The sequence below is a fragment of the Lepisosteus platostomus genome, chromosome 9 (assembly GCF_059453375.1).
Source record: "Lepisosteus platostomus isolate fLepPlt1 chromosome 9, fLepPlt1.hap1, whole genome shotgun sequence".
Taxonomy (NCBI): Eukaryota; Metazoa; Chordata; class Actinopteri; order Semionotiformes; family Lepisosteidae; genus Lepisosteus; species Lepisosteus platostomus.
The window spans coordinates 8,397,556-8,425,172 of record NC_142619.1 but is presented as its reverse complement, the minus strand read 5'-3'; the positions used below and the strand labels follow the sequence as shown (position 1 = coordinate 8,425,172).

The following is a 27,617-nucleotide window of genomic DNA, read 5'->3' as shown; positions in this document are numbered from 1 at the left end:
AAGCATGAAGAAAAATAAACTCCATTTTAGATTACTTGAATTTGATTTCTACATAATAATGAAAAACAATTGGCAGCATATATAGTAAGCAAAGGCTCCCCTCATTCATATCTACAATAGTGAGTTCAGTTCACTTGGGAACATTAAAGCCCGACTCTCAAACCTACCCTGGCTTCTACCCTACAGGTTGAAACTCCTGTTGGAAAGGTGGAGGTACTGGGGAAATCAAAAAGATCGATGGAAATGAAAACTGATGGGCGTACGAAACACAATCCAGAAACTGCTGTGATTGAATACATTAAAAACAATCTATAAAAAGCAGTTTAATAAAGAGTTCCTAGAAAAGGTTCTATTTACTTTATATTTACCATAGCTGTTGCACCATGTGACAAAACCTGGCATAAAATCACATTGTAGGAGGGAGATAATCATACTTTTCATAATCGTATTCTTCTTCTTATATTTTAATGCTAGAAAACAGTGTAGCCAAACAAATTGGCACATTTATGTGTGTTATTATGTAAATACCTGATCTTTCAATTCTCATTTGTTTATATGGAAGCTGGTATAGTTCTAATTAATTTATTCTAAGCCACAATAAAGCTCTATATTTACTATCCCCAAATTACTCTGGAACCAAAAAAGTGCCACTGCATATTAAGAAAAACAACTCAACTTAAAAAATCAAAACAAGGATATTACTTTAATAATTATCTTTTTTTCAAGGTTAAGGGGTTGGAGAAAAAAGTACATGGTAAGTGTATAATTGTGAGACAGTAGTTCTCTGAGATATACAAAAAGATGTCATAGCCTATACTCTGTCATTAATGCATTTGGTTATAAGGGAAATTATTTACATATTTCCAGCAACGTTGAAGAGGTACAAAAGACTGTTTCCACTTTGGTCTCAGGAGCTGAGGAGATGCTGGGAATAGGATTCTCAAACACAGGGTCACTGAAGCATCTTCTTTAAATAAATAGTCACCCCGAAAAGACTCAGGCTAGAGCATTAAAAATGCAGTTCGTTCATCCCAAGAGAAAAACACCACAAAATGAAACTGTGGTATTTCAAAAGAGCATAACAAGGGCAGGCTAGAGTCAGAGAAACACCGGTTTTCAAACTAACAGAAAACAATATAGAAATACACTTAACGTGTGTAATAAAAAATCCATTAATGACACAGTTCCGTTCTTTCTCAGTAAGCTATAATCATTACCATTGCAATGATTGTCATTCTTCCTTAAATGCTTAAAGTTGTGCCTTTTTCTTTTAGGTGCATTTTAACATTCAAAATTTAAATTTTTTCCTAAATAAATTTACCAATGACAATGTGTCTAGGTCTTTAAAACACTGTCAGTCAAGAACTTTTACGCACAATGCGTTCCACCCAGTTTCTACAAAATGAGCGAATAAATGTAATGGGCTTGTCTATAGATGATGCCTGCATTGGAATCAAATGTTGTTAAATCCATCACTCTAGAGTGCAGTTTAGAAATGTCTGTATCTGACAAATTGTGGAGGAAGACAAAGACAAGAAGCTGTTAATAAAATAATTTTAGTGAGTGTAAAAAAAGTCAAATTGACATCCCCCGCCAACGTATCATTCACCTGAACACACTGAAGTGTACAACCAGCCCAAAGTTTACTTTCCAATTGAAAAGCTTCAGACAAAACACGAGCTTCAGCCAAGCAACAAACATGCTTATACTCTTATTTGACAGAGTTGTGTTCTTTTCTTCTCCAATGTTTCTAGTCCTCAGACATCCAGAGAAATGAATGTTTTGTTTAGTGAATGATTCCTCTTCTGGTCTGTGGTGTGTCAGTCGTCCTCTTGGCTGGGCAGAGACTTTTGAGCAACATCAATAGACCTGGCTTCCTCTCTGTTATCGAAGAGGAGAGAGTAAACTGGGCCCACCTGGCTAGGGGCCCTGGCATCGACAGCTCGTTGGATGAGATTAGCCTGGGGAGAGGGGGGTAAATGAAAGTGGAGTGCTAGAGAGATACATCCTGATTATGCAACTTTAAGTATCCCCAGTTTAGACTTAAACATAAGCAAAGAGACAGGCAGTTGGGATGAATCGAACGTAGCAGATGGAAACAGCTAACATAACAGGTGAAAAGCCTCACCCTTGTCAGTCCCTCTTACCATGCTTCTATTCCGCTGGCAATAGGCAATGGGGCAAGGTTTGGCTGTTCTATAAAAAACGATTATCTGGGGTGTGGCAGAATGGGTGTCTTTCTTTTCTTTTTCTTCAGAAGGAGTTCCGTAAAAGGCCTCCACAAGTCCACAAAGAAAGGTTCCCCACTCGATTTTAAGCACTCAACGACTCGAGATTTCGGCAGAGCAGGGTCCGTGTCTGCGTGTGCGTGTAAAAGCAGGTTCAGGGTGCGCATCCCAGTTTTCCCGAAAGGCACCTCCACTTAGCATGGCTTAGGCTGCTGCAGGTGTGTTGCGAACCAAAAACACACACACACACACAAAAGGAAGGGTTCCTCGTGCCTCTTCATGATAATTTCCTCTATTTTTTAAAAAAAAGTCTTATTAAATTATCTTCTCTTTATTTACTTAAATCATATCTTGTTTTTTTTTATTTTTGTATTTTTTTCCTTTTTTGGCTGTAGTTACTGGTGCCCTGGCTGCCAGCCGGTTCTACTTGCAGACGAACTGGTCCACGATTTCCGTGCACTTCTTGCACTTGACGTAGCAGCACCAGTGGAACTTGCAGTGGCAGCGCTGGTACTGGTAGGTCTTGAACTGGTCGTAGCCCCGGCCGCAGCACATCAGCTCGCACCCGTCCATCCCCTCGGAGGTCTTGTTGCACAGGCGGCCCTGGGTGCCCAGGGAGCCGGTGGTCTCGTTGCGCAGGCAGTAGTCGGGGCTCTGGTCGATGTACACCAGGTCTTCGGGCGTGGGCGGGTTGAAGCGGTGGTTGACCAGCTCCAGCTTGCCCTTGCGGTTGATCTTCATCGCGGCGGCGCTGTCGTACTTCTCCTTCAGGAACTCCCCCACCCGCCGAAAGTCGGCCAGCTGGAGCCAGCAGGTCTTCAGACTGCAGGACCCCGATACGCCATGACACTTGCAGGCAACATTCGCCAGGTTATAGACTGCCTGAAAAAGACATAGAGAGGAAGAGTTATGGCTTTCCCCTCCTTTTCTTTCTCCCACTTACTCTCATACACTTACACGGCACTCATTACAGCGCTGGGGAATAATACTCTTAAAAAGTAATCCGTTACAGTTACAAGCTACTTGTGTAAGAGGTTACTTTTTAAAGATGACAAGATGTTGAGGAGAAAATACTTTTAAAAAAGTCACTTATTACAGTGATCTACACTGAGTGTGTGCATCTGTGCATTACCTCACAAATTCTTCTAAATTGAAAAAAGTCATCTCTAACACAAGTAATTTGCAACTGTAATGGATTACTTTTGAAAAATAACTTGCCCCAACCCTGACCAATAACAAGAAATGCTAATCACATAGCTTTACCTTTTTCGTTTACTGATATGGTTGATTCTATGAGGCATTAATATCAACACAGGAAGGTGATCCCTGAGAACCAGAAAAAGCCAGATATTTTGGTGCTAGCCAAATACATAACACCAGGCCAGGTGGAAGCACAAAGCAGTACTGAAACCACCAGCTTTCACTCAGCTGTGAACCCGAACTTTCCCACAGTGTCCAAGCTTTAAAGGAGAACTGCAGTCTCAGTTTCTCAGACCAGTTATTAAATCCCAGTAACAAAATTAAGTAATTGACGGTATTGCAAATTTTCTGAATTCCGGATTAAGCACAAAACAGTGACCTTTGTGAAAGTACTGTGTAGTTGCCATGTTGGCGCAAACTGCTGGTCTCACCGCAGGCGAGAGTGAGAGGTTTTTGCGCGACTTGCATTGTGAGACGGCCCTTCCTGCTCACTAGTCACAGCAACGACTAATGTAATGTGACGTACGAGCGAATAAGTACAGGTTGTGCAGCAGACATTTCACCACAGAAATATTCCAAAGGGATCTGCATGCAGAGTTGAGAAGTAAGTAGTAGTTGTTGGCAAACCCATCTTGAAGCCGAGAGCAATATTTTATGGATTAAAAGAGGCCACCTTGTTGACAATATAATAGGGCCGCTTCACCTCACCGAATGTTTTGTTGCCTTGTTCTGGATCACAGACAATGAGGGCAACATAGCACTGTGCACACCTGGAAATGTTGTCTATTTTGTGATGTAAATTGGAGGTTTTACACATTTTTATACATATACATTTTGCTTTCAATGTGGTTTGAAATGCATTCATCAATGCCAATTCTTTCTGAAGCAGAAATATAAAAATAATGTTGCTGTTCCTTCTAATCTTGTGCTCTTGGCTGTACTTTTGGGTGAGATGTTACAATAGTTTGTCCTTCTGTGCTGTAATTATTGGCCTCTGGGCTGGACAGAAGGTGAAATGACAAGGTTTACACACAGTCAAATGGGAGTACACTATACCTTCTAACTATATTAATCAAAGACACAAACTGGATATAAACCAAGTTTAAAAAGGCTGTTTTTTCAAAAACCCTTTCTGGAACTTAGCAGCAGGAGGCCAGATCGCAAACACATATCAACTGGCTTCTTTCACTCTTTTCAGATGACACAATTTCAAGACCGGGTGGCGCATTTTCGCAGATCTCAGCCCAGTTATTCAAATGGTCTGCAAATGAAACATGTTTTATCTATTTTTTTTCTCTCTAAAAAAACTTTTTTGTTTTCCTTTGTCCTTTTGGTGGCTAGAAGTTCTCAATCCACAGTACATATTGCAAGCCCAGAATTTCAACTCAATACCAAATGTGTGGATTTGTTAACAAACTAGACTTCCTCATTCTTCAAAGAAGCTCGAGTAGAGAGCATTGTCATCTTATTCTGCAAAGGAACGGGGGAAAGTTCATTTCATGCCGAAGTTTCCACAGCTGAAACGTTTCTTTACCTTCCTTATTGTTTGTTGTTTGAAAATAACATTTTTCTTTTCTACAGTGTAACTGTAGTAAAAAATTTCAAGAACAAAAAGCCTTTTTGCTCATTATTAATTGGTGCAATATAAATTAATTAAAATAATGACATATTTCAATGTTTTAAGATGTTTGCCTTTTTTCTGTCATGATGAGCTGAACATTCTGTACATTTTTATATCTCTCTTAGATCCAAACCTTACCTTTACCTGTTAAAATAATATGTATTTAAAATTCAGGTGGGTAGCTGCGTCAGCATGCATAGGCTGCAAAGGAACAAGTAATAGGTTTATTAAAACACAACGTTTCGGCCGTGGAGCCTTCTTCAGGTGCGAGCAGGTGTTAGCTCACACCTGAAGAAGGCTCCACGGCCGAAACGTCGTGTTTTCTTTCCTCTTTTTTTCAGCATGGAATAAACCTATTACTTGTATTTAAAATTGCCAGCCGCAGTCATATTAAAAGCACCACACTTTGTTCCACAGACGAACACTTCTTCCACTTATTGCACAAAGTGCTTAATTACAAGACAGCTAGTATTTTCATTTTTGTTGTCTACACGACAAAGAAGTCTTTAAAGTGCATTCGTCACCTTGGAAGTGTTACTAATTTGGTTTGTCCATTCTCTATTAAACAAAACCTAACAAACGAGCAGCTAAATTGTTCCAGAAAAATCTGTAGAAGATATGAATCAGAAGATTTTCAGCACAATGCAGAAACCCTTTAATGAAAAGTCTAGTTCCTTTCCAGTTTCTTCTTTCAAGCTGTAATCTGGATGGACTTGATTTATCCATTTTAGGACTTCATTGGGAGGACTGAAGCACTCCTTCAGTAAGTCCCTGAATCAATAAGAGTACTAGGTAAAAAAAGCAAATGCATTTCTTGGGGCTTGAGGCTCATGGGGCTGGCTTGTGATAGTAATTGATACCAGACAGTTGTAATCTCCTTTTTCCTCCTCCTCTTCCAAACAACTCATTTTTCATATTCATACTCCTCTTTCTTAAGCCTATTCCTTTTGTTCCATCTGCTAGTTGATTTAGAGTTATTTTCAAAAATATAACAGCTGCAGTTTCATAATTGAAAGAGGTTCTTTTAAAACAGTATTACCTGCTTCCTGGTTTCTGAAAATAAATGGAAATTCTACATTTTACTATCTGAACCAATCACAATCAGGATCACAAAAATGTGAAATTGAAGGATTGTTTTTTTCAGATAAACAAATTACACTCAAAACAGTTTTAGTGTTTCACCTGGATTTGCAGAGAAAAAACAGAGAAACTGATGTGGTGGAAAGACTGGTAGCAGATCCATTTAAACTTCCTGTAAATGTCTGAAGAGCTGTTTCTTGACTAGAGAGTGATGCAAAGCTGACACCTTCTGGCTGAAATGGTGAAACACAAAGAGCACCCTTGACTTTGGGCAACTTGCCTGTTTCTCCTCTGTCCTGGGGGAAGAGGATTTTCAGAAGGGGGGTCATATAAAGCATATCTGACCTTTTACAAAATCATTCAAAAAACTGGTAGTATAAATATTTGAATCACAATAGCCTAGACAGTAACATACTTCTCCTTTAGCCAGAGTGGTTAATATGCATCCCAGGGGAAGAACACCTTGAGTTCATGTAACAAGGAAAAACCAGACTCAGGTAAGGAAGATGAGGGGAAACACTAGAAGAGATTAAGTTCCTCCAGCAAAATCACATTTCAAGAGGGTTAAACAATTAATGTGGTGTTTACCAATTTGCTTTGCCACGGCACGCGTTTTTACCTTACATCTTTGTGCTTTACTATGGTTCAGATGTGCTTTACTGCCCTTGTCTTAACCAAACATAGCTACTATAAAGGGCTCTGATCCAGTTCTTTATTCACTTTGGGATTTAATTTTTATTAGGAAGACTCAATCAGTGTCCTTATTAAGTCATAACACAGATAATGCCCAAGGACCTTCATTTATCATCTGAGAATTGAACTTGTAAATAATAAGACAAGTCTTTGTTGGGTTTAAAACAAAATTTCCCTTGATCCATCTGCATTTAAGCTACATTCTTTTTGTAAAAAGTGGAGTTTCTCAGCTACATGACATCTGCACATTTACAGTGCAGCCAAATTGAGATTTTAAATGGCAAACAAACATTTGGTCACCTTTCTCCAAATGATTTCACTCCTCTGTTTTTTTCTTACTGCATACACAGCGACTTGCTTCTACAATTCTACAGGATTATTTTGTTTCTTCCGTTCAGATCAGTGAATTTAAATGACCCAATGATTTTTCAAACCCTAAAGCAAACAGGATCTGATATCTGTATGGAATGATGCCACCAGCCAGGCTATTAGTAAAACAAACAGCTATAGCCTCTGCATGTCAGCTTTTCACTGCCAAAGACAGGAAGAAATCCATCACAGAGTAAAACAACAAATATGAGTGTGACCCACATGCCCTGCACAGTAGAGGGATGGGCCACATGGTAATACTCTCACACATATTAACATACCAATAGGAATTACGTTAAGAGATCAGAATATTAAAGCAATTTTTACATAGAACTCCTTAAGTGTCCCAAGATCCCACATTCTATTGTGCTTGATCCGGAATGTATCCATCTTTTCAAAACTAATGTGTAGTATTTCTTGTGCTCTGCTTTGCACAGTTAGGAAGTAAATTAGAGTAGTTTCTGTGAGGGAATGCATCTTTGAGTGGGAGTCACACTAGACCTGATGTTTCTCGATCACACCCGCATAACTATAAACCCTTCACAGTGGAGATCACTGTAGTTCGCACAAGGGACATGGACTGTAATAGCATCTATTGAAACTGCCATATCTAATTTTTATTTATTTATTTTTCCATTGAGTGGTTGTTTAACCTTTAAAACTAGTTAATTAGAGGATGCAACCTTTCCACCTTGTAGTCTGATCACAGCAGATCTCAGAAGCAAAGTCAGGCTTGTCAATAAGGTGACCTACTAGGAAAAAAGATTGATATGGTGGTATTGATGAACCACGTGGCACTCTTCCATCTTCTCTTTTCCAAACCAATGCTTCAGTATGGTGGCCAGAGAGACTGTACTGGAGGATGTGATGCTCTTTGGATACGACCCCAAAACAAGGTGCTATTGACTTGGTCATTAAAGTTCCCACCACCATGGCAGATTTGGGGTTAATACCAGCATCCTGAACAATTGTTATTCTGCTATGTACAGGCTGACCCCCCTAAAAATTATATTGCTACAATTCTTAATACTGTATATTCTTATTAGCTCTGGCATAAGGTATAAATGTTTCAGTCTGGTCAATTAGTGGAGTTACAGTTGCTTACTCAAAACATGATTGATTGGATGAAGTGGTAAGTATGTTAATAAATATTACTCGCTTGCCCTTTCCATACATAATTATAAATATCCCATGTCCCTTATACCATGATGGCTTTTGGGTCATTTACAAATAGGCAAATGGTTCTGTCTCTGAACCTGTAATTATCCGTATCTAAATACTTAGCGTCACCACATCGCTTGAATGAATGCCAAGACCAACTGTCCTCAAAGCACTCCCCTCAGAAATTGCAGAGCAGATCCAGAAGTGCTTAGATCTTTTTTTTGCACTGACACCTCTAATGTCATTATGTGAACAGGGCATCATTTTCTATTGTTACAAGTAATCCAGAACAAGCACTTAAAATCCAGCTGTCCATACCACACATCTACTAACAATGAAAGTGAGCTGCATTTTGTATTGACTGCCCACGTGTAAAATGAAATGGTTTCAACAGAAGCCTACAAACAGTAACAAAGGGAGGAAGCCTACTCTAGCTTTATGAGGCTGAAAATGACTTGTGAACATTAGACTAAATGTCATCTCAGTCTGCTACACCATGGCATTGTTTATGTATCAGAGAAATGCACACAAATTGATTAAGTCTTAATAGCTGAACAGATGGTAACATGTTGGGTTAAAGCAGTAGATTGGACTCGCCCCCCTGTACTTTTGCAGACGATGACTGGTTTTGTTGACAGTTGCCGTGCTGAAGACAGACAGACGTTATCTCACTCTGTGCCCCACACACCCCACACTCCCCTCGCGGCTGCGGAGAAGCCTTTGTTTCTCAGAGGAGCCGAAGTGAGCCTTCCTGAGGGCATCGGTGGTCCACACACATGGCCAAAGCACATCAAAGCTCTCTCTTTAAAAAAAGGGGAGCCAACTGAGGCCTCTTCTCCAGGTCGCACCTCAGAGCAGACGAGTCCTCTGGGCGAGCGCATTGCCACAGGGCTCTTGGCAGCTTGAAACAACACATTCCACCGTGCTGTTCTCCAGTACTACGGGTGTCATCGACACCTACAATGATCTGGGCCACTAAATCATTGTGTAGTGGCAACACATCACCTCACAGAGCCACAGAGCAGTGGCTCTGTTTCTCTTGAGTGCATTTCTGATTGTATTGTGCAAGACAAGTTTGATAATAATAATAATAATAATAATTGCTTACACTTATATAGCGCTTTTCTGGACACTCCACTCAAAGCGCTTTACAGGTAATGGGGACTCCCCTCCACCACCACCAATGTGCAGCATCCACCTGGATGATGCGACGGCAGCCATAGTGCGCCAGAACGCTCACCACACATCAGCTATCAGTGGGGAGGAGAGCAGAGTAATGTAGCCAATTCATAGAGGGGGATTATTAGGAGGCCATGATTAGTAAGGGCCAATTGGAAATTTGGCCAGGACACCGGGGTACACCCCTACTCTTTTCGAGAAGAGCCCTGGGATTTTTAATGACCACAGAGAGTCAGGACCTCGGTTTTACGTCTCATCCGAAGGACGGCGCCTGTTTACAGTATAGTGTCCCCATCACTATACTGGGGCATTAGGACCCACATGGACCACAGGGTGAGCGCCCCCTGCTGGCCCCACTAACACCTCTTCCAGCAGCAACCTTAGTTTTTCCCAGGAGGTCTCCCATCCAGGTACTGACCAGGCTCAGACCTGCTTAGCTTCAGTGGGTTGCCAGTTGTGAGTTGCAGGGTGATATGGCTGCTGGCTGAAGATTTTTATTTTGATAAAAATCTTCATTTTGTTTCATCGGTCAATAATATAGATACCTCTGCAAAGGAACAGGTAAAGGTTTATTCCATGCTGAAAAGAAAAGAGATCCAACATTTCAGCTGTGGAGCCTTATTCTTACCTAAAGACCTCCCAGTGTGAATTTCAGCATGGAATAAACTTTTACCTGTTCCTTAGCAGCCTATGCATGCAGCTCCCTACTTGAACTTCTGTATATATATATCCATCCATTAAAACGGCTTTATCCAATACAGGGTCACAGGGGAGCCGGCACCTATTCTGGCAAGCAATAGGCACAAGTCAGAATACATGTTGGATGGGACGCCAGTCCATCACTGATAATATAGTTATATTTCTTTATACAGAGTTACATTTCGTTCTTTTTACAGAGTAAAAGGCACCAGATGAGTTAAGTACTCCGTGCACTACTTTAATTTTTATTAAGGTTTTTTTTTTATTTCCAACCCATTAAGTATGCCTACTACAGAAATTAATAACAAAGGAATATCAGGAAGTTTGCAAATGATAGGGGGAACCTCGGGTTAAACAAGTTTCACCCGGTCTGCCAATTACATAAACAAAATATCTGTTTACTCTACGAGTAAGTCGGACAGATACAGTATATCTTACCGATTAAAATAATTATACAGTGCCTGCAGGTATAAGCAGTTTCAGTAGTCTCAACTACAGATAAGAAACAAGGGGTCATTGTTCTTATGTTAACACAGAACTAAAAGAAGGCTAAAAAGTCTCCAGTTTTTATGTTTTTTCCAGAACTTTAATGACCAAAGTTAAGTAATTATTTGCTTAACTAGACACATGAGCTCTGTTTCCAAGGTCACGGGGTCAAAGGGTGTAGATGGTTTATAGAGACCAACCAAACCTGCTGGTCTGTGACCATTGAGGACCAGGCCTTGACCCACAAAGCGCAAAGCTTTTTCCTACATTTTGGATTTCTGTCCACTCCACGTGTTTTTACGATGCCTTTGTAGTCTCATCATCCAACATTACATGTACAAAAGATTTTCCCAGGGAGTTTTATGCGATCTAAAACAGTGCCAAGCGATGCATGACAGAATGAGAATCCTTTGGGATTAAAGGGAGATCACTGGTGCCAATGTGGAGGACAGAAAGGGGGCTTGGATTGCAATGGAGTTCATAAAATGTTTAGTTCAGGTCATCAGGAGCTGTTAGGGCATCACTCAGCATTCACCAGCAGATATCAATATCACAATTACAGAAAGATGTATAACATTACTAGACACCTGAAGAAGGCTCCACGGCTGAAACATTGTGTTTTCTTTCTTCTCTTTTCAGCATGGAATAAACCTATTACTTGTTCCTTACCATTACTGACATTAGATATATGTTATATATAACATTATATATAACCGAGTGCTCTCTACTCTCATTGTACTGTCCTTAATTCATTTCAGGCCTTTGAAACACTTCCAGACTTTTTAAAGTAGCAGCTAATCTTAAAGCATTGACAGGACAACTTTCAAAGCATTATTTCAAAGCATTAGCAGGGAAATACTGCAATTTCCCTCACGGGATCAATAAAGTATCTACCTATCTATTATGCTTCAGTGATTTTTATCTCTTTGTGAATAAAGGCCATTTCAGATCTGTCCCTGTGTTGCTCAATTTATTGAGTTTCTCCCCACCTATCTTGTCTCTGCTTGCTTGATTGGCATCCTCAGATGTTTAGAATTGTTTTCAACAAATTAGGAGCATGCTCAGCTCTGCAGTAAAATGTTTTGAAAATCCCCCCTGTGAAAGCATGAACCACGCATTAAGCCTTTAATGACACTGAGCCTCTCCTGTTCGCTGTCATCTTGGCGACAGTGTTACTTATTTGGACTTTCTGTGCATATGAGTTATTAGCTTGAGAAAATGATTCTGTCTCAAAGTATGCTGGAATTCAAGGTGAGAACACTATCCCCTCAGACACTGTGTAATTTCATATGACAGCAAAACAACCTACTGCCCCTCTGCAGCTTTGCAATGAACCCAGCAAAGGGATGGGTGTATTTTATTGCACGGTATCTTTGTAAGGTTTGCTCTAATATCTCATACCAGTTCAGGAATTTAACACCATTTAACAGAACACCACCAGGACATACTCGCTCAGGTTTAAGAACTAGATTCCATAGCTTTGCATTCTTTCAGCTTTAATAGCAAAGAGTCCACTTTGTTGTAGTCTGTCAGCTCTAAACTGGTCAATAGGCTTTGCGGCCTCTCAGCTACAATCTCTCGCCCTCACCTCTGAGGTACACAGCCTCCCTCTCACTGATCTCTAACCAACAGACAACAATGCCTCACGCTATCCCACCCATATTTGCCTGTGGGTTTCATTCACTGCTCTTGGGTTGTAACCCTGATGCTCAGCATTAATCCTTTCCCAGATCCCAGCAGGACTCCACTGAGAATCAACACAGCACCAGCACTGGGCCTTGACCTCATGACCTCAGGAACTTCAGCTGGAGCACTGTTTCCTTGCGCTTAACTGTCTCTACTCTACTTACGCCTTCCAGGTACCGTATTTGGAAAACATTGCAATCAGTAACCTGGCCACCACAGTTGCTACAAAAAAAGAATGCATAAAAAAGATTGAAAATCAATTCTAGTTTTAGACTCCTCTTTACATTAGTTGATACTATAAAGAGACTCCAATGGAGCATGTGATCTATCTCATTCTGCGCTCACAGATCAATGGGAGCTTTGCATGAAACATGACTGGATAATCCCTAGATTCCTTCTGGTGTCACTGAGCATTACACAGCTCCCCTATAGCTTTACTGTATCATGTAGTGAGAGCTGCTTCCCCAAATCCACAGCGAACAGATAAGAAAACGTGATATATGCAGGAACAGAATGGTACTACCAGTGTTCTTTCATTTCACCTACCTGCAGATGTTCTGAAACTTGAACCAGTTAAACACAGGAGCAAAGAGGTCTGACTTGTTTAGCATCGGAAGAGCACTATGTGCAAAGGCATAGAACCTACACTAGCAACAGCTACAGCAATGACCTGAACAGGACTGCAGACCATTACAAACATTTATGTAGTATTTATGAATATAAATGAACAGCAGATTTACCATTTTCTTTTATCAGATAAATTCTAGTATTAGTATCACATAGTATTTTATACACATGTAAGTGGGTATGTTTTTCCTCTTAATAACAAAAAGATTCAACTAAAGAGTGTTGTTCGGGATGAGAAGTGACAACATGCAGGACTTTTGAGTTTCACTATTGTTCCAGTAAAACATGAACTATAGTCTTTCATACCACTGACCATGCTCTTTTTGTGATGCAAATAATTTTAAAAGCTATGAAATCCTAAGCTTCATGTTTAAAAGTCCATGGCTTATACATACCCCGTACATTTTAAGAACAAAACCATGGGTGCATGTTTGCATTTGAGATTCGGGTGTTTTTCACCATTTCACCCAGGAATTACTTCACATTTTGGGATGACAGGATAGTTATTAACCTATTATTAACCTAATAATTACTACTATTAACCTATTTAACAGAACTGCAAGGCAAAATTCTCTCACAGGCATTGTGACATAGTGGCGCAAGCCAAACAAAGTTCATCAAATCACTTTGCAACCTCTCTGATGCATATAAACAATGTCCAGATGAAACCAAAGGCTTCCTAGGTATATTTTAGATGCACAACAAGTCAGAGGACTGGTAATTTCATTTGTGGAGTCGAAGAGTTTGGGAAAGACTTTAAGGTGCAGCTGTTTAGTCTACCTGCTGAGCCAACGGCTATGAAGATGACAGATAGACACACAAGGAGAGAGAGGCCCACCCTTCCTGGTTGATGACATACTCCCAGCGGACAATGGGGCGCCTCTGACAGGCAGAGACCAGGCCCAGGCCCGGCACAGGCTAGGTAAACAAGCCACAAACGCACAGGACTGAGGTGTAGAGATAAGGGAGAGGAGGAGGTGAGAAGGCTAGGGAAGAAAGGAATGCGTTTAGAGGCTGAAAGGGTTGTGTTAGGTCTATGGCCTTTAAATAACCAAAAAAATGAGGCCTGTTTCAGAAAGACTAATTGGATAGCTGCTCACTACCGAGAACCCCGGCTCCAACTTCCAGGAAGCGCAGAGGCCTCCGACTGTTTTGGAAGACAATGTTTTTGAAAAAGTATTCAAAATCTGGGGGACATGTGGAACATGTGGAAAATGTGGAACAATTTCAACACATGGAACCAGGAAGGAATGTTTCTTTCCACTCCTGGCTGTGGTAAATACGTGGCAAAATCAGGGGCTATGGCGCATATATGTGACTGTACTACCATTTTAATTAGCATGGACCCCCTGTGGGTCCAACAAACCAACAAACAAATGACTCATTAAACTGTCTCTTATCATTGGAGATTAATCTAGTTTTGCCCGAGGGGCAGTGAAAACCATAGTAATCAGTGTACATGTTCAGCTAAAATAAGGTAAGACATTTTTTGTCCTTGTCACAACAAAAGAGCTGAAAAATTATTCATCCACCTATACTCTAACTGAAGAACCGCAAAGCATATTCATTACTGACTACAAGTACTACTAATAGGCGGTCATTTGCATTAAAATCATTCTGATACTTGACTGATATTTCTTGACAAGCAGCCCATCCTCTTTATCACCACCATAACAATCATGATAATAATACCGCCCCATGCACATATTTTTAATCTCGATAAATGGGTGTTAAATCTTTAAAAAGGTCCAAACAAAGATCCTGATTAAAAGCTTCTTGAACTCCTTGTTTTAAGCTTCAACCATTGCTTCAAGCTGCCTCCCTCACAGAAATGGGTTTGATTTTTCTGACCGCAACACTGCAGCAGTTTTGAGTCCGACTGTCTTGATATGCCGGAGCACAGCTGACGACAATTCTGTGATATGCTGAAAGCAAAATCTTTAATCCGGGACGTGAAGCCTCTAGTGCTGCTGTTATTTTCCACGCTCAGCAATCCAGCAGAGCAGTTAGTTTGGTTCCCTGTCATGAGGGTCACTTCTCTGTTGTTTGAAAGGCTAGTTTGTTTTGTGCAGTTGAGGGTTTCAACAACAGGAACCCCCCCATCCTTCCATCCCCACCCAGGCCTCTCTCAGCCCCTGCTTTGTGACAACCTGGGACTTCTATTGTGACCCACGCAACCGGAACTTGTAACGTGTCTCCCACCTACCCGACTCATGCCTGTAACCTCAACGCTTCAGGGAGTCCGAATCGGTGTCTGAGACACTGATGACACTTTCACAATGCCCCCGAGTCACCAACCAGCACAAATCCCTGGCAAATAAACCAAGCAGAAAGGCTGAGCCTGGCGGGGATCACAGGAGACAAAGGCAAACAAACACATCAAAAGGAGATGGGAAGAAGTCAAGACTCACGCACACCCATGCACTAGGCTAAACGGCGGGGAGGGGAGACGGTGGGGGAGGGGGGCTTGATGCTGATTGGTTCGTCCCGAAGGCACAAAAAAAAACAATAAACAACTGAAAGAGCACAAGTTGTAATTCAAACCTCCAGCAAAACCAACAAAAACAAACCCAAAAATCTGAATACAAGTTGTCAGGTGTGTGGGCAAACACCTTAAATGGAATGTTGAATGGGAATAATGTGTTGACAGGACGAGAACTACAGCGTTACATCCAATTTAAAGTGGTGTCATTTGGTGCTAAATGACGATGTATTGCTATGGGTCTGAGAGTAGCAGTTCCGTGAGCAGTCATATTGCTGCAATTCCTCCTTCTTCGGTTGGTTAGAGGGGACCTTTTCCTAACGCTTTCATCCAAGGGCTGAAAGTTACACTCAACCCTGAGGAGTCCAGTGGCTCCTACTGTGTTGCCAGCTTTGTAAACTACAGGAAAATTGGCCACATTTTGTAACGTGCAAAGAACATCACCCCCTCGGTACTACCCCTGCTGTGCAGGACTGTGCTGAGGCCTGCTCCTCTCCACCCTCCCAGTGGTATTAATTCAGAAGAGATGCGCCGATGACTTTGAAAGCGTGGCAAAAAAAAAATAAGTGGGAGAAGACACTTTGCTAACAAGCTTCCTCTAGCACAGGCCACGGACTTCAGGTCCGGACAAGAATTTGCTCCAAAATTGGGTGAAAAGCAGGAGCTTCAAAAAATAAAGCTAAATGACAAAACCCAGGCTGATACGCGTCTCTCCGTTGAAAGCAAGCACAAATTCTCTTTCCCTTGCCCTCAACAAAGGCCCACTCAATACTGCTCTGTGAGAATTAAGCTCAGTTTCCTTCCTTCAGTTGCCCCCAGTTCATGAAACTGCCCCATGCGAGATCAAACCCTCTGGAGAGGAATACCTTTTGACCCCCTGACCCCAGTGGGCTCCAAGGGCATTTGGCTGTGCCAAACCATTTGCTCACTTACAATAAATTATCAGTCTCTTCCCTGAGTCTGTGCATAAACATTCCCATGTGTTGTTGTTTACCACACAAACAACAGGAGTTGCAGACTGTACAATTCTGGTCTTGCTTTAGAACTTTCCTTTTACGTAAAAACTTCTGTTTTGTGCTGGTCAAATGGAGTAACGTACAAAACGTATGTAAATTATAATAACTAGAAAATGAGCAGTTCAATACCACAGTGTGGATATTTTTAACGCTGTTTTTTTTCATTTTGTATGCCAATTGCATTTGCATTAATACTTCTATTTGTGAAGGAATGTATAAACAAAATCCTTTTGACTGTACTTAATACCTTCTAAGAAAAATAGGTGGTTAAATGAAGTATTAATAGACAAAGAAAGTCATATATGAATTTACATTCTAAACTGAACAGTCAATTGATGTTTTTTTTCCTTTACAGAAAATCACATTTTATTACTGCACTTCAATAAAGTTCCAGACAAATGGCCCACAAAAAATGAAAACACAAGATAAAATAGGCTTTAAGAAGCTTCCCTTAAATCATCATTTAGAATTCGGATAAATTGAATCAACTTGCTCAACTCTTGTACGATACCTCTCTAATCATTACTCAGGTTACCTCTTCTGACTCCTGCTGTGTGTTGTTGAGCAACCTTAATGACAATATGAGTTGCAGTACTGAAATAAAATCCATCATGATTCAGAATCGTTCAAACAAGAGTTTTGTCTAAAAACGCAAAGAAATTAAAATAAAAACTCAAACTAGTGACTTCTGCACGGTGATATTACAAGGAGCAACAATGCACCTTTGGGTCATGTGTCAATTATATTATGATGCACTTAAGGCAGCTACAATGATGCCAGCCACAGACGTTCCTGCTGTGTTAATGTATACAAATGTCCCCGAGAGTCATTTCTTCTGCCGCGCTGGTACTAAAATAAAAAAAAACAGAAGGGATCTCTATCTCTCTCCATCTCCTGTCTCCCATCCTCCTGCAGGAGCTTTTGACAGTGTCTTGTCTGCTTCAGTGCTTTCAGTGCTCACACCCTACCTCACAGGCCTGTTAACAGCATGCTGACATCCATGAACTCAGAGGCAATCCCCTCTATAACATTCTTGCTGTCCAGATGGCCTCAACAGCTGCCCTAGTGCTGACTTACTGTGCATTCCATATGTAGTAGACAGTCCAGAATCAACAGACTGGACAGTCTCCAAACAGCTTGAGTCTCCAAGCTTAGGGACACACCGTATGCAAGAATGAATTCAGGTACATGAGGTACATGAAGGTACATAGGTACATATACACCCCTTACACCCGAAGAAGGCACCTCAGCCAAAATGTTGTGTTTTCATTCTTCTCTTTTCAGCATGGAATAAACCTAATACCTGTTCCATATGCCTGCTCAAAGATCTCCATGGTGACCTCAGTGGCAATTTTATTGAAAAGACATTTTGTACATACGGAACCACAAAGGTTTCAACCTAAATAAAAGGCATCCAGGGAAACGTGACAGAGAAGAATACTAAAACATTTGGGCACATCTCATTCTCTTCTCTAAAGGAAGGGGCTAACAAGGCCCTCTGGGGTTCAGAGCTACATTTGGAAGGAACTTCTGTGAATAAATAAGGCAAGCAACTAGAATAGACCAAAGTCAGGTCTGATTATTGCGGGTCTGAGGAGGGTCATTTGTTCCACTGTTTCTTGATTTTCTTATTGCTGTTCTGATTTTACTGAAACCATCCAACTATGCATTTTCTAACCAGTTTATCCAATACAGGCAGCTGGGGCCTATCCTAGCCAGCAATGGTTATATCATGGTATGGGACACCATCACAGAAGCAAACACAGACATGCATACACTCACAACCAGGGCCACTTTTTCCCAGAAGCCAATTAACCTACCAGTGTCTTTGGACTGGAAACCAGAGCACCACGAGGAGACTCACACAAACTCGGGGAGAACACGCAAACTCCACACAGACAGCACCCCCCCCGGGGTCCAGAATCGAATTCAGGACAACCCCTGCGTCACCGCGCCGGCTCTTTTGTGAAACCAAAATGCCCAATTCGAGCTAAAAAAAACACGAAAGATTACAACCTTCACGCAGGACCCACAGCAAAACGGCGAGAAGGAGAAGGGTTGGAGCGCTCACCTGCCTCCCGGCCTCGTTGTTCTGAATGTTCATGAGGGTGCGGGCGTGCTCCTCGGAGCCCTTGGGGTAGTTTTTCTCCCGCTCCCGCGCGTCCACAAACTCCTTGGCGAAGCGGTAGCCGTAGTTGACGTTGTCCCCGCAGCCCCCCCACAGCCAGTCGCGGGGCAGGTCCTTGGGCCGCGCGGCCCGGCTGCAGCCGCAGGTCGACAGCTCCCCCTCGCGGCAGGCCCGGCTGATGGCGTTCACCACCCCCGCGGCGCTGATGGCGTACGTGAAAGCCGTCTCTCTGCTGCCTGCGCCGGGAAAAGAGCGACACTTGAGCACCAGGGGCGGCTACGGGCACTCCCGCGTGCGGACGGCCCAGCCCTCCTGTCCAGAGGCCCACAGCCTGTCCCTTCCCACGAGTCCCCTCCCCGAGACAGAGCGCCCCCCGCAGGAGTTCCTACAGGGGTGCTCACTGTATTCGCATCTCCCAGCAAATGGCCCTTTTTGTAAAAATACCCACAAATGGCTTGAATGTCGCTTTGGGCATTTGATGAGAACACAGTCTGTCTGGTTTTATCCCATGCTCCCTGTCGTAAAGGGTTGTGGGTGTATGAAACAGGTAACCAAGCTTTTCTTCATAAAGAAAGGGCTGGATAAGATCTTGGGGTCCCTTAACTAAAACCTACCAAATGGGCTACATGGGCAGAATGGCCTCCTTTTATCTGCAACATTTTGTATGTTCTTATTATTGTAACTAAAATAACAACAACAAAAAAACACAAAGATTTTGTAAGGAAATATTTGATTTTGTACACCGGGTAACTTCAATGCGCCATGCAAGCTCCAAATTAAATATCCTTGTTTACACCACTAGGAATTTTCTTTTTTAGTCGCTGTGGGGAGTGAGAATAAAGAGGAAATGGGAATATAAACTTTCCGAAGGGCCGTCCTCCTCTGTCCCAAATGAAATGGCATGGATCTGTATCAGTTATGTAATTGGGACCTTAAGTTTGAGAGGCCCTGTGTTTGGAAATACAGCTTTTTTGTTTTTGTTTTATCAAAGCATGTGGTTCAAGGGGTTTTCCTTTTACAACTTCTGCTCGGATTTCTATCACATTTCTTTCATGACAACCACCCATTCAGCCATTCTCTAACCACTTTATCCAATACGGGGTCAGAAGGGTGCCAGCATTTATCCTGGCAAGCAACGGGCACAAGGCAGGATACACCCTGGACAGGATGTCAGTCTATCACAGGGCAAACACACAGAACCAGACACACACAAACTCACACCAGGGTCAATTTTACAGATGTCCATTAACCTACCAGCATGTCTTTGGATTGTGGGAAGAAACCAGAACACCCAGAGGAAACCAAGATGAACATAGCCAGAACATACAAACTCCACACAGACAGCATTCCAGGACCTGAACCCAGTTCACAACAACCAAAGTAAAAAATACTTCATGTTCCAATAACAGAAACATAATGTCAAACAAATGGGTCTGTTTCTGTTTCAGGAACTCTGCCTACTATTACTACAATCCTAATACTCAAAGAGCAGCTATATATTTTAAAATAATTTTAACAGAGTTTATTTTCTAAAATGTGTTTTCCATTTCCAAGTTAATTCAGGTAGTAGTAGTGTTGGTTTTAGGAGCCTCAGTGATTGAGCTGAAATACCTGAGAGAACTCTCGTGCAGTGATGCCATCTGGTGTTAAAGTATTTTTCTCTAGCAACCCAAAATAAAATTCAGTTCCTTAAAACTTTCCTTTAAACGCTTTGAAATACCTTATTCTGGCGAGTTATTTTTTTTAAAATAATGCAATTCTTTAAGAAAGCATTATTAGCTCGATCCCTTAGGATCCCTTACAATAGTTTGATAAATAAATAAGAAATAGGCGAGATAAACGCAACGGCTTTTGCAATCCATTTCGTGGCGTATAGCCATTGCAAGTATATCATCCGTCCGTCAGAGTCAAGACAACATTCCTACACAGAACTTTCAGTGACCCCACAACCCCCGCCAATTTGAAAGACTACAAGAGGTGTGAAAGCGTGACAGAGAAAGGTAATGCGAGATTTCACCTGATATTCCTGCTTCTTTCGTTTCATTTTTTTTCATGAATAAGGGGACGGCTGAGGGGGGAGGAATGTTCTCACCTGTGGCTGACACTAAGTGAAGCGAAACCAGGAATGTATAGCGCAGTTTATTAATGAGCGCCTTTCCCACCGTTAGAACCCATTCTAAAAGTGCTTTTTTCCCCCAAAGATGTACACACTATCAATTTTTCACATAGATAAGACATGTATATATAATGTTGCCGCTTTGTGCATCCAGCTTGGGACTATTTCATAGCACTTTACGATGCTCCGCTAGTTGACGTTTATTGTTTTGTAGCATCTATTCTTTTAAGTTATGGAGACGGAGAGAAACTTATAGCCCTTTTGAAAAGGGTGAAATCTGAGACAACAATTAAAAAATGAACTAGGGAATGTCTTATGGCCTTAAAGTATGCCTCAAGGCTATTAACCCCAAAATACGAAAGACACTACACTTACACTATACAATTATACGATGATGACGTACTGTTTCTTTTGAAATAATTGTACTCTGTCTGATAGTACAACAGGATGCACAGCATTCCCTGGAACAACGCTTCCCAACATTGACTTTCGCATTGGGTATTTCTGGGTTGTGTTATTGATGGCGAACGCTTAGGAATTCAGTCTATGCGTCCGGTCGTGATCGTAAGAGAAACGTTCTATAAAAGAATCAAATTACATTGTCCTTTGGTCGGAGACATCAAATAGCGCCCCGGATTTCCCGACCTCCTGACATCGTATAATTGCATTTCAAAAGAGGCCGTGGACAATAGCCAAGATCACACCTCAATATAAACCTCGCGATTGACTGCAAATAACTCCTTTGCTGTTTGTGGGGGGGAGAAGGAGGTGGGTTGTGCGAACTCCTTTTCCCTCCACAGAGGAGAGACCTTACACCTTGTTCTGCTAAACGGATCTCACACCCAATTGTTGTAGGCCTCACGTTTTGTCAATGGCTTATCTCGGCTGAATTTTCAAACAATACGAATCGCAGTCCAGTAAACACGCCTTCGACAAAGAAATGGGGATACTGACCCGTCAAAATGCGGCTTCAGGAGCAAGAGATAAAAACAAGGGAACGACTGCAGTAAAAATATTTGCTCTACATCGAGATCAGTAAATCACTATAGACCAGACGAATAATACGCTCCTCCGTCTGCCTTGCAGTTTGGTAACTTTATTTATTATGTTATTATACTGTAGACTAATATAGTAAATCTTACTGGTTAGTTATTTATATGCTGTCGAGGTGATATTGTATATGAAATGGAGTTCTTGTTTCCAAGCACGATCACCATGGTAGCCTGTAAGAGGATTTACCGATGTATACATAAGAGTTCAGGATAACTACCTTTACACAGATTCACTTCCAAAAAGCTCATTTTGGATTTTCGTGGTCTGAAAAGCGTGCAAAAACTTTCTCTTCAACTATTCTCTTTTTATATTTAAATACACTGTGTTGATACAATCAGAAACAAAAACGGATGTCATTTGCTTAACTATGTAAGCCCGCTTTCCAAGAACAGGAAACCTAAATAGTTTACTTAATAGTCTAATGTTCCAAACATAACCTTTTCCAAATGCTGTTGAATATCTAGGTGCATTTTAAAGCTAAACGCGGGAACGCCTCAGTGTTCTTCAAAGTATTTTAATATTTATAAGTAATTTCATTTAAACAACATTTTAAAATGATTTACAGTTTATAATGCAGTCCGTTTAAGAGAGAACCTCAAGTTTCATTTGGCATGCGACAAATATTGCTCCATGTGAAGAGTCATCGGGACCAACCAATTAGGATCACCAAAAACGTAAAAGCAAATAAACAGGTGTCCTACCTATTTGCATTACCCGGCCGAAGACTGACGTGTTGTCCACTGTGCTGCAGTTCCACCTCCGTTGTCGAAACTGGTATTGGCATTCCTTGATACCTGTCTTTGCTCCTTCACCTATATAAACCATATGGTCCTGATACAGTTGACACAGCTTCCTCTGGCCTTGGGACAGTCCAGTCAACTGACTGCACAGAGGTTGAGCACCTATAATGTACATCTCCGGCCTCTGAATAGGGTTCATCGCTAAAGACCTAAAATCAGAAAAACCGGGGTTACATACAAAGCCCACCTTCGATGTCTGTATTCCAGCAATTAATCCGTAGAAAGTAGAAGGCACAGTTATATAATTTGCATTGCGCCGTGAAGCGTCTTTTAAAAAAATCTGTTGCATTTGGTTATATATTGACCAAATAAAGTAAACGTGGTCAGCTCACTGGCGTATTTAAAAAACCATTGAACACCACTCTGAACGAACTCCCTTTACGCGCATCGTTTGGCAAACAAAGGCTTCAACAAGAAATTGTTCAGATGCTCTTAAGAAAACTAAGCAATATTCATCCACAGATGCTGGCTATACATAGCCATAGTTCTACCAAATTAATATTTATATTAGGTGGCAACATCTTCAAATAAGTAATCTGGTGTAAGTATGCAAACATTTAGTTGCAGGTTTATCGCTTTGTAAGCCGACCCCTATAGCTATTACAACAAAGATCAAGAGGATTTTTTTAACCACAAGAGTGCTGTTTAAGCGTTGATTCGCTGACCATTTGTATGTCATGTTAGACCGCTTCTGTCAATATCACACTGCACGCTCTACACCGTGAATAATCACTGCCCGTTGCGGGCAGATAAACTTACCACCAAGAGTTCGCATCTACTAAGAACTGCGAGCTACAGGTCATCAGGGCGACTGCCAACAGTAAATGTATTCCAGCCCGGGTGACCTGTCCCTGGATCATCCTGATTTTCCAATCTCCGTGGACCAACGATCGTAATTTGAACGTGCTCTTCTGAAAATAATCCGGAAAAAAAGAGAGAAAAGGGCAAAAAAAAAAAGATGAAGCACAATAAAAAGTGGAGCAATTTATCCTTTGCTGATATCCAACGTGAACGCATCCAGTAGAAACAGCAAAGAGTCAATATCCCTGAGAAGTGTCAAAAAAGTTTCCCCGGCTTTCTTCCCAGTGAGTGCAAGTCCTGCACCCGTCTCTCAGGACGGAACCCGAGATTGTCGCGGAGAACCCGACTTTCAACAGGAGCCCTTATGAGAATCCATCACCTCGCCTTGATTGGTCAGAACCGCAACCCCCTCACACGCACAAGTCAACCAGAAAATACATCAAGGTTCTGCGGGGGGGTGGGGGGATTCCTGAACCCGTAGAACTGGGAGAAATGGGACGGGAGCGGAATGATGAGAGGAGCGTGACAGAATGGGTAAGATTAGGACAAGCTTCCCGACCATCTATGCCGGCGCCCTTCCTATCTGTGAATCTGATCACTTCGCCACTTACTCTACCCTGTCCTCCTCCCTCCCTCCCTCCCTCCCTCCACTTCGCCCCCCACCCCGCCCCGCCCTTGTCTCTCTCTCTTTCCTGCAGACACAATGAGCCATGAGGAAAGGAGGCTAAAACCCCAGTCCCATCTCCCTGCCCTATTTGTGGGACCACCACAGCGTTAGGAAAACACCAAATGGATAAGAACTGTGGGCTCCTCAAACATTATTTCCCGTGGTCCAACAAGGGTGAGAACGGAGAAGTCTTCATACAGCACAGTGAATTTATTATTTTTGTTCTTTTATGAATATTATATTTCAAAACGTGTATTCTGTACAATGCACTAGTGACAGTAAAACGCTGGGCTGAAACTGAAGCCAGCGTACAACTTCTGCAAAGCCCTTGTCAAGCGCTTGCGCCGCTCGACTAATACTTGACATTTCCCGTCTTGATTATTACAAAGTCCAGCGTTGTCGTTCTACAACGCCGTTTGAGGTGCGAGCAAAAGCATTTTCGTTTTACGCAGATGTCTTAGTGTCAGCTAGGTTTTCCTGTTTCTTAGATTCATTGACAGTAATGGACACTCCTGATTACGGTGAATTTTACTACAACTTGTCTTGGAATCTAGTCGGCCCACTACGACTGACTCAATAACATAAAAAGCATTACAGTGTAATTAATAGGATAGTTTATGTATGTATAACTGAGGTCAAAAGACAGTACTTCCAAGATGGAATAGACAATTAGGTCTCCCATGCTCCACGTACCAGGCCTATATTTAAAGTAGTCATTCATTTTGCTACTTAAGCAGACGTGTATAAATTTAGGAGAAATAATGACACATCAAATGAGTGAAAAATAGAGGCCGTGATTTCCCCGGCTTCGGAAACACGCTGCTGAGTTCGCCTCGTAAGATTGTCTTTCTTCTCGGTGCTTTTTGTGAAGATTGAAGTAAAAGTTATTTGGGTTTATGAACTGCTTGAATTACCCAGGATGTCCTGAATCGCATGAGTTACCAAAGCAGTTCTCCTGATTCCGTAAACGTAAGGCTAGAGGGATAGCACATTCAGCGCTTCACGTTTATGCAAAGATAATTAATCCATTAAACTCCCAAACTGAAAATTAAGAGCACCTCTTTTAGCGGTTTAAGAAAACCTTTAATATGCCACAGTTTTTCCCTGGCCAATGATTATTCTGCGTATTACTGTACATCATGGATCAAATGTAAATCCAATTTAGTTTTAAAATGGTCTAAATCAGATTTAATCGTAGTTAAATTTAAAACCACAATACGCCACACCGATGAGCAATATCGCCTAGGGACGAGGGTGGTGTTGAGGAAAATCATAATATGGCTAGAGTCATCTGAAAATTAGACAGGCTTTTGGTGTATGTATTCGGATAAATACACATGTAGCATACCTGTATAATTAATAAAAGAGATTAACCCACACACCCTCTCAGAAATTGGGCGCAGTAGGACCTCTATATCCAATAGACGAACGTTAAAAGTGCATAAGGTACAAATGATAAAAAGGAAACCAGGGAAAATCTCAGCTACATGAACATTACAAGCGCTATATTGTATACATTTAAAACCAGCAAACTCAAAGTTCGGAAATAGTTTAGAAATACTCACAAATTAAGTGAAAATACTAACATTTTAAGTAGTCTATGTCTGGAAGTTCATTATCTTACCTTTAGCGTCAGCTTTTGACTAGCCATCTTGCTGTCATATAAAATCAACATTATTCGTGTTAGTCTTCCGGATTTTTTCAACTGTTTTTACCCTGTAAAAATAATTCGCCGTGATATGCTGCGATGATTTAAAAAACAGTCCCGTTTTTATTTGCTTTTGTTGGGACCATGGCAAATTTACCATCGTGGCCAAACTTTGGTTTTATTGCTTCAATCACCGTAAGGCATACAGGTAGGGCAGCTATTTCCCGTCTTTAAAATTCTTTTCATACTGCTCCACGGAGAGGCCGCGGTAGTCACTGAGGAGTGGAAAAGACGCCATTCGATTTCCGAAACGTCTCTGCATGATAAAGTACCAGGCTGGGCCAGGTCTTTGATCTCCCTAATCCACACCCCAGAAAACAAAAAAAAAAGGAGCACCGATCACCTTCACACGATCACCGACGTTTCGACGCAGTTCTCATCCTAATTACATGTGTAAAGCACTTTCGCATTGGACAGTTTAAAACGCGGGCAGGTAATATTTTGCCCACAAACCGACACTGAAACAGAGCTGCAGTCTGTTTCTAGTCAAAAACTTCTTAGATATACGATTTGAGGGATTCCACAGCTGCATCCACAAAAATCTAAAGCGCCGTATATATTAAATATACTGCTATATGTCATTTTCATAGATGTATCCCAGTTGTCATCTTAAAACAGGCGGTTGTTTGAAAAAAAATATTAACCTGTTCTATTGACTAATCTGATGTTCAAGAGTTGGTGTTTATCCTGTTTGTTTGTCCCATTTGTTCCGGAAATACACTCATATTTAACATTCAGTTGTGATCAAATATTTTATATTAAGACCACGCGATGTTGCACGCACTGTACAGTTCATCTGCCCCGCCATAGATACATGCGGTGACTATAACACAGCGTGATCAGATACAAACTAGGGGAGTTAAAATCTAAAAAAATGAGATAAATAACAATACGTCTATGTTGGAGTTTTGTTAACAAGGGTGCGTTTGCAAAAGAAAAAACGCTGTGTTGTTGTCTTGCTTGTTTTTTTTAATTGGTTTTATCCTCGAATAATCACATTTCATTTAACGGACGTTTCCTATCTGGATGGCGTAGAGTCGACCATAAAATCAGTACAATAGTAGATTTGCCACAAGCAATCTGGAAAAGTCCTTTACATTGCGACACTCTGTAACTCTTCGGTTTGCCATTAAATAACTCATCTGCTTACCAGATGTTGGAACGCGCTGTTATAAATAGCATCCCCAGTTCCTATCCCTGTTCCAGCTCCTGCTCCGAACGTAAACAAAAACATGAATCAAGTGTTTATTTGATATTAAACCTCTCGGCCACAACCGCTAAACTACACTGGAAGGAAGCCTTTATGAGAAAGAAAAGCAAAACAAGACTGCGCGGTTACTATAATCCAATATAAAATACAATGCCAGTCGGACTCGAAACAGAATGAAAACAAGTCCAATTGTACCGCGGATGATGATCATTTTAAAATTCGACCGAATCAGTCTTGCTCCAGGATTCTGGCTTATGCCCTTGGATATCATATAACTAAACTGTTTTCTATGGTAGCGTACTTTAAAAACAAGAGTGCCTAACCGCACAGGATGACGCAGTTGGCATATTTATGAAAATATCTGGATTACGTTGGAGGTGGGATACGTTAAAGGTTGGGGATTAAACTCTACCGCTATTATGAATTTAGGAAAGGAGTGGAGAGAGAATTTGCCTTTCCCCCCCAAACTATGCATGTAGTGTACAACCTACATTTTGCAAAACGCACGTACATTTGGGGCCACAAGGTGGTGAGATGTTCAGAGCTAAACTGCCGGTATCGATTCCGGCCTGGGACACCACGTGAGGCACTATGTTCTACTGACGTC

At 41.5% G+C, this 27,617-nt stretch overlaps 1 protein-coding gene across 4 annotated transcripts in view; it reads right to left on the bottom strand.

The window, feature by feature from the left end:
• Nucleotides 1–684: 684 nt before the first annotated feature.
• Nucleotides 685–27,617, bottom strand: part of wnt5b (wingless-type MMTV integration site family, member 5b) — a 108,073-nt gene continuing 81,140 nt past the window's right edge. The window contains exons 1-7 of one of the 4 annotated variants that reach the window (XM_088646793.1): nt 27,206–27,294; nt 26,951–27,009; nt 25,717–25,747; nt 23,384–23,535; nt 22,526–22,773; nt 18,599–18,891; nt 685–3,110 (exon numbers count right to left, since the gene is read on the bottom strand). In XM_088646793.1, the coding sequence (XP_088502919.1) occupies nt 2,652–3,110; nt 18,599–18,891; nt 22,526–22,773; nt 23,384–23,535; nt 25,717–25,747; nt 26,951–26,982 (1,215 nt within the window). In that variant the 5' untranslated portion in view covers nt 26,983–27,009; nt 27,206–27,294 and the 3' untranslated portion in view covers nt 685–2,651. Of the gene's footprint in view, nt 3,111–18,598; nt 18,892–22,525; nt 22,774–23,383; nt 23,536–25,716; nt 25,748–26,950; nt 27,010–27,205; nt 27,312–27,617 lie in introns of those variants that run through there. The other 3 variants (XM_088646792.1, XM_088646796.1, XM_088646794.1) reach the window with 3 other exon arrangements.